This window comes from Pteropus vampyrus, unplaced genomic scaffold (assembly GCF_000151845.1).
Source record: "Pteropus vampyrus isolate Shadow unplaced genomic scaffold, Pvam_2.0 Scaffold83, whole genome shotgun sequence".
Taxonomy (NCBI): Eukaryota; Metazoa; Chordata; class Mammalia; order Chiroptera; family Pteropodidae; genus Pteropus; species Pteropus vampyrus.
The window spans coordinates 3,994,880-4,002,559 of NW_011888864.1; the positions used below are offsets into that span (position 1 = coordinate 3,994,880).

General features: G+C 40.3%; 1 protein-coding gene across 1 annotated transcript; it reads left to right on the plus strand.

Annotated features, from left to right (window-relative positions):
- The first annotated feature begins 256 nt into the window (after positions 1 to 256).
- LOC105294136 (protein-lysine methyltransferase METTL21C-like) lies at positions 257 to 7,680 on the plus strand. Its single transcript, XM_011363193.1, has 4 exons — positions 257 to 386; positions 3,262 to 3,410; positions 5,981 to 6,098; positions 7,263 to 7,680. Exons 1-4 carry the CDS (start codon positions 257 to 259, stop codon positions 7,655 to 7,657), a joined length of 792 nt encoding a protein of 263 aa, XP_011361495.1. The 3' UTR covers positions 7,658 to 7,680.

A 7,680-nucleotide genomic window follows, 5' to 3' on the forward strand; every position in this document is an offset into this window, starting at 1 on the left:
TCTATTTTGGCCTTTCTTCATGCACAGTATAATTTCGGTCACGTTTAATGGCTTCCCTCTACCTTGTTGTGCGAAACTGGACTGGCAGCTCCTTGGGAACTAGGAACTAAAGTAAAAAGCAGGTAAAAAGCATCTCGGCTCAGCAGATGCTAAGGTGATAAGCTACACCTTTTAGAGTCCTCTGGGAGATTCAAACAGCCTGGGGCTGAGCGACTTGGGTCTTGTCCAGTTTTCTCCTCTCCAGTTGGCTCTGGTTATGGACGTGTGTCTGAGCTCCGAGCAGCAGCCTGGGCACCTGGGAAAAGGACCGAGTTCCCCAGATGGCTGGCTAGAGACCAAGGAGGAGGAGACTCTCCAGAAAGATGACACCAGTGGATCCCCAGGAGGTAACCTCCTTCAACACCTCAGCCCTTCTCAGTTGTTTTCCTGGTGATGGCATTTTCTAATTAATATCAGTGACAAGAATTTCCATTTCCTTTTAACTCCGGATTTTAAATTGTTTTATTGAGATCTAATTAATACATAACATTGTTAGTTTTAGGTGTATGACATAATGATTCAATATTTGTATATATTGCAAAATGATCACGATAATAAGTCTAGTTAACACCCATCTAGATTGTTCCTATAATGAAGCTAAGTAGAAAAATGCCTTTTGGGAAGCATAAGCATAGCATTAAAAGTAATCCTTATTTCTATATTTCATTATTTACTTATCAAAGTACACAAATTTGTTTTATCTTGTGTGTAAATCTAAGATTGTATATTTTTGTAACAAGAACTTTTAAAAAGAAATGAAATTGAGATTCATTTCTGCTTTTCACCAAAATGTATTCCTGGCAGCTATGTCATACAGTAGAACCTTGTAAAGCAAAGTATATTTTTCCATCAAGACGATGTAACCATTAAGGTTGCATTTCTGGACAGAAACTCAGTAGCTAATAAATAATAGACATATCAGATAATGTCATAAAAGCCAAGATATAACATTTAAAACATTTACAATAATCTAATATGGTAAAATTATGTTCCAATTCTACAAAACCAGGGTGTTATTTATTTTTACTAAACTGTTTACATAGAAATGCAACTCTATGTGCCTCTAAAATCTGGTCCTTTTAAAACTATCAAACTAGCACAGATAAAAGGAGACAATATTTAATATGCAATAAACATAAATTTCTCTATCTTTGTAGAACATGAAAAAGTTTCATGGGAGTATATTTATATGCCTATGTTTCCTTACAAAGTTGATCAGGAAAGTATAACCATCAGCTTATTAACCTATGAAATAATGAGCCATTCAAAATCAGCCCATTGACTTTTCCTACAGTCTTGAAAGTCCCCATCTGGTGATATGTGGTAGGAATGAACAGTCTGAGTCACAATGGGGTTGGGGGGAGGGCATAGAGGAGGGAAGTCTGCAGGAGCTGGCATGAGTCCTTCATGGTCTGGCTGCTCCTAGTAGGTACTCGATTGATGAAAGCCTTTGAGAAAAGAGGCACAGCTCTGTATCGACCTCTTGTACTAACTGGCTTGTACCAGCTCTGAATTTCAGGAATTTTGCGAGCTGGTTATTAAACATGGCCATTATTGAAATTTAAGTTACATAAACTTACAATTAAATAGATTATATAAAAGGCAAAGGTGTATGAAAAAAAAACTAAGATAATAAATACTCAAGACTCATCACGAATTATTTTACTACATTTGATGATTATCTATGCTCTTGAGACTACTGATGTGCATTGCCTCCAGGTGGTACAAATGCTCATGATGTACTACTCTATATCTTTTCTCAGTGACATCTCGCTGATAATTTAAAATCACCAATCAAGGAGGTAGACGGGATAAAAGGGGTCAAATATAAAATCACCAGAAGTCTTTACACCACAGTAATCATCAAACCCTAGAAATCAGAGCTTCTTCCTCTCGCTCCAAACTGATCATCAAACATTTACTGGCCACCACAGTTTGTCACTCTGCCTTCTTATTGTCTGTGAAACAGAATTCGGAGTTAGCTTACCAGACCTATAAGAGAAGCCAGAGACTCTTTGGTCATTCATAAATAATGCATAAGCGTTGTCAGATGTCAGTAGCTTCCCATAATAAGAGGTGGGTTTGGGCCATAGGTCTCCTTCCCTCCTCTGTAACCTCCCCACGACCCCAACCAGGGCATGTGACAGGAAAGGACAACATCTCAGGACTGACTTGATAAACCTTATTGGCAGGTTCCGGCAAGCTCACGCTGGGGTCAAAGACCATTTCCCAATCTGCCGCATACTGACACTGTTTTTTTAAGACACAATAAAAATGAACTTCTAGAAAAACGAAATGAAAATACATACAAAGACATGCAAAATATAAGCCCTATTTTTTTTTTTTTTTTTGTAATTAGATTCAACAGACATGGTCATATTGCTGTAAAAATTCTAAATGCTTACGCCAAGTTTCTGTACTCTTCTTCCTGTGAACCTGTTACAAACGGTTTGCAGATCAGCAGCATAGAACCGTCCTAATGCATATGGAAAGCAGTGTTACCTGCACTAGTCTCATACCTGCCTCTCAGGGTTGATTCCTGATTAGGTTTCTTCAAAGGCCCGCCACCCTCCACCCTCTATTCACATCCTCCTCCGAGCAGGTGCCCTTTTCCTCTTACTTTATATGATATTTGAGAGCTGCTAGAGTGTGTCATGAGTATAAAGTATTTAGAGCAGTAGTAACTTAATAGCCAGAGCTCATCTGACAACCTTCCCCCAGGCTGTGGGGCTGGCTTATCTTTGGGTGACCTGTACCTTTTGAGGAGCAGATGAAGGGAGGATTTAAGGAACATGCTCCAGCCAACATGTGGGAATGTTACTTCAAGACCTAAAAATAGTCAGGTCCATGTTTGCCTAGGGCCTCCTTACACAGACAGTTCGTTCATGCCACTTTACTTTTAAATGCTGTTTAGGTTTCTCTTGTCATCAAAACAGAGCATGGGGCTAGATCACCTCTGCTGTCCTCTCCTAAATAGAGGGAAGGACACAGGGCATCCTTTGGCATTTTGTCAGATGATAAAAATGCCATATCTGAATTTCATGTGACCGTCACCTGATATCATTCAGTTTTGTGCCAGTTTGCAGCCATTGTCATTGATTGCATCACCCCCTCTGTCTGCGGAAGGAATTCTCAGTCTGCTCCCGTCTTACCAGTTACACCAAGTGTTTATTTGCACTGGATCAACAAATCGTAAAACCTATTTCATTTTCTGTCCCACAGATTTTAACGAGAAACCATCTCTTCACAGTCTCCAGAAATTTGTTCCTACAAATTATGCCAGCTACACTCAGGAGTATTATCTGTTTGCAGGCAAGAGGATTGTCATTCAAGAGTCGATAGAGAGCTACGGAGCAGTAGTGTGGCCAGGGGTGAGAGAGCTCTTACTCCGAGATGGCAGGGTTTCTGGAGACGATAGTAACACTTCCGTCCATCTGCGCTGCCTTCGACACCTTGCCAAGGGCTTTCACATCCTGCGCTTCTCCGACCGAGGGTTGATTGTAGACCCCCAGGCGTGTGGGTAGCGTGCTTGGGCTCCACCAATGCATGGCATCTGCCCCATAAGCATTGATTTTCCTCTATGCTATATTCTTAAAACATCATTATTTATATTAATACAAACTTGAAAATATCATGACAGTAGGATGAAAAATTCATATGAATTGTTAAGAAAAAACATTAGGTCTTTAGAGTTTAGATTTTGCAGCACATGCCTCTGGGCTACTCCCACAGACCCTCAGGTGCTCATTTCCTTTTCACACTGTGGATATTCCTTCTGGTAAACATTTAGGAAGCATTACTCCATCTCACGTTCTCCCTGCAACAGCCCCATGAGGATGGCGCTGAATTGGGGAAAACACTCTGAATTTAGAGCCGGAAAACTTGCTATTTCCTGGCTGTGTGGTCATAGATGTTCAGTTCACCTCCATTTACCTTCGTTTCCATATTTAAAGCTGGGGAAGTGGTAAGATCCAGTTCCCAAGATGGTCATGAGAGTTCAGTGTGGTGGTACACCTGAGCTCGTGTTAGCTGTAACTGTTAATGTAGTATTATTCATTAATAATAGCGAATTAATGAATCAATGAAGGAAAGTTCATTGATTTGGTAAAGCTATTCCACGGGGGGCATGATGCAGAACCAGCCTGTGACAGTGGCCTCGGACTCCGCACCGTCGTTTTTTCCCCTGCAGAGGTTTTCAGCCTGTGCTTAGAGAGGCTCCCAAACAGAACAGCACAATTGTTAGTTAGCGTGGATGTGAATCATACTGGGATCATGTTAAAATGCAGATCTGATTCAGGAGGCCTGGGGGTGTGTGGAGGCGTCTGCGCCTCTGCATTCTTTGGATGATCCCAGGTGATATAGACCTGCTAGTCCAGGGACCACGCGTACACTGAGTAGTCATGATTAGAGGTTACATGGAGCTCCCTCAGAGCAATCTGAGGTACTGGTGGCAAGTGCAAGGGGGAGCAGGAGGTGAGGAAAAAGGGAAGGACAGACGAGGGGCTCCAGGCTCTTAGAGCTCCACCCCCTCATTCTCCCTGACATCAAAGAAGCTAGATTTTTACCCTCTATGCATATAAGTATGATTTCCTTCAAATGAAGGCTTTTCTTTGGCTTAACAATGAATTTGAAAACTACCAAACTACTGCACAGCTTCCTATTATATTTGGCAAATAGATAACTATAGAAGAGGTTCAGAGATTAGGAATGGAAAAAGAGTATCTGTCCACAGGACAATTTTACTCTCAATAAGGCCTCAGCTCCTCATGCACCAAACCCTGGGCTCTCTTGGGTCCTCAATTCCCTAAAAGCTACAAAAGAAGGTTTATGTAAAGTGGGAAAATATCCTTTTTGTGTGATTTCAAGTGCAGCCTTCGGTGAAAGAGATCCCTTTAGGAGTTTGCTAATGGGGCTAGCAGGGGGAGGGAGGGGCGGGAATGTTTGCAATGTTAAAAGATGTAGCTGTTCCCAAAGAAAGCCTTTTATCCAGATGGCACCCCAATGGGGCCAGCCTTTTACAGAGCAGGGCATTCGAGGAAGGAAGCCTACAGAAGGCCATCTCTTCAGAAAACCCCTCAAAGTATATGTCCTTTAAATGGCTCTTGGTGACACTGTCTTCCTAATATTGAAACCCCACTTAGCAAATAATTACTCTTTCTTCTCAAGGGATGTTTGATTTTCTATATAAAAAGCTACCTTAATATATTCACATATTTTTTTTAACATCTCCTTGCTACTATTCATTGTGGTCCCTGGACCAGCAGCGCTGGCATCACCTGGCAGCTTGTTAGATAGAAATGCAGCCTTGAGCCCCTTGACCCAGATCTACTGCATAAGGATGTACGCCTTTAACCAGGCCACCAGATGATTCGTGTGCACACTAAAGTTTGGGAAGTACTGTTTGGATAGTCTGTTTCTTAGAGGAACTACTCTGAAAAAAAAAAAACAAAAAACAAAAAAACAAAAACAAAAACAAAAAGCCCAACTGTCCAGTAATCCAGAATAGCAAAGTCCTAACCCACTTGAGTTTTGATAGAGGATAGGAGAGAGGTGTTGAGGAAGTTTATACAACATTTTTAAAGCAGTAGGAGGCCCAGCGTGACTAAACCTGAGCAAGAAGTTGCTGTTCTGTAGGCTTCATGTCTCAGATTTGTAGGAGATGAGATGATCTTCCTGTTCCTAATCTTCATGTTGATCAAAGGTCTTCTGGTGCAGGTGATTTAACAAACTAATTTCTTTCGTTCCTTTGATGCATATTATAATTTTCATATTCCAGAGGTCCAAATATGATATTAAATGTAATTTTGATTCTTATTAACCCTTCGATAAACTGAAACTATTAACAACATGTCTTACAGTATTTAACTTGGGTTAGGGGATTGGAGTCGCTACTGGTTTTCAGTGTTCCAGTGCCTAGGTGACAACTGTGAATATTTTTTAGGCTACAGCTCTGTGTCAGTATTTGGAAGAACATCCAGAGGAATTGAATCTCCAAGATGCTAAAATACTTGAAATTGGTGCTGGACCAGGCCTTGTTTCCATTGTGGCCAGTATTTTAGGTTTGTTTATTTGTTTATTCCTGACATTGTTTCAAAAGAACTTTATTGTGACAAAAGTGATAATGCGTGCTTACTGTGCCAGGCTGTGATTTAGGTGCCTGGCCATGATTTTACTCGTTGAACTCCCCACTCTCCCCAATATCATGAGGTAGAATTACTGCTGTTATTCTCAGAGATAAGATAATTGTGTCTTAGAGAAATTAAGTAACTTGCCCAGTACACCCATTACCATATGATGAAGTTGAAATTCTGAAGGTGTGTCTTTCAAATCCCTGTTGTAAACAACTATGTTATGCTGTCTCTTGATTTTTGTTGCAAATACTAAAACTAACATTTTGAAGGAGACAAGTGAATTAATCCAAAGTGAAGACAGGTTTCCATCCAAAATGCAGATTGTGCATTCCTGGGCAGTGGGCAAGAGGTGGGTATAAATCTGGCATACTTCTGCCTACATTATTACAGTTCTTCTTTTAAAAACAACTTGGAAATATGGTGATCTATTTTGTGAACCACTGTCACTAGCTTTAACATGCCTAAGAATTAATTTAATGAATTTAGATAAGGGGGAGAGTCATACAAAATAGATCATCGTTTGTGGAATGTAAACTGGGTACTGATTACTTCATATAAGAGAAGAACAAAATCTTCAGATAAATACAATTTAGAAAAAACATTATGTATTATTATATTAAGTAGATGCTAAGAATCTTAGTATGTTTAGCTAACTACCCTGAAATCTCCCAACATTGCACCACCGTTTAACTTACAGTTTCTTAGAAGATGGCACCATGAATCTACTTCAGCGGTTCTCAACCAAATGTCATTTTGCCCCACAAAGGACATCTGGCCATGTCTGGAGACATTTTTGATTGTCATGACTTGGGGGTGGGGTGGGGAAGTGCTAGTGGCAACTAGTGAATGGAGACCAGAGATGCTGCCAAATATCTTACAGTGCACAGAGCAGACCCCCCACAAGAAAGAATTATCCAGCAAGAATTACATCAAATACATCCAGCCCATATGTCAATAGGGCCAAGATTGAGAAGTCCAATTCTGTTTGTTTGTTTGTTTGTTTGTTTGTTTGTTTCTCTCTGAGAATATATGTCCACTGTGGCTGCTCAATGTTTCTAGATAATTATTATACTTTTCCCCTTTATTTCTTAGGAGCTCAAGTCACAGCAACGGATATGCCTGATGTCCTAGGAAACCTTCAATACAACCTTCTAAAGAACACATTAAACTGTACAGCACATCTGCCCGAAGTGAAAGAACTGGTATGGGGAGAAGGCCTGGAACAAAACTTCCCCAAGTCAACTTTTTATTATGATTACATTCTGGCCTCTGATGTGGTCTACCACCATTATTTCCTGGATAAGCTGCTCTCTACCATGGTGTACCTTTGCCAGCCAGGGACAGTGATGCTTTGGGCAAACAAATTCAGATTCAGCACTGATTATGAATTTTTAGATAAATTCAAGCAAGTTTTTGATACAACATTCTTGGCTGAATTTCCAGAGTCATCAGTTAAAATTTTTAAAGGAACATTAAAATGGGACTAAATTACACAAAATGCCTTTCAAAA

Bases quoted from the DNA above. Each gene is read 5' to 3' on its own strand.
- LOC105294136 (XM_011363193.1), top strand. From the start codon at position 257: ATGGACGTGTGTCTGAGCTCCGAGCAGCAGCCTGGGCACCTGGGAAAA. The intron at 387-3,261 runs GTAACCTCCTTC...TCTGTCCCACAG, and splicing joins CACCAGTGGATCCCCAGGAG to ATTTTAACGAGAAACCATCT. The intron at 3,411-5,980 runs GTGAGAGAGCTC...AATATTTTTTAG, and splicing joins GAGCAGTAGTGTGGCCAGGG to GCTACAGCTCTGTGTCAGTA.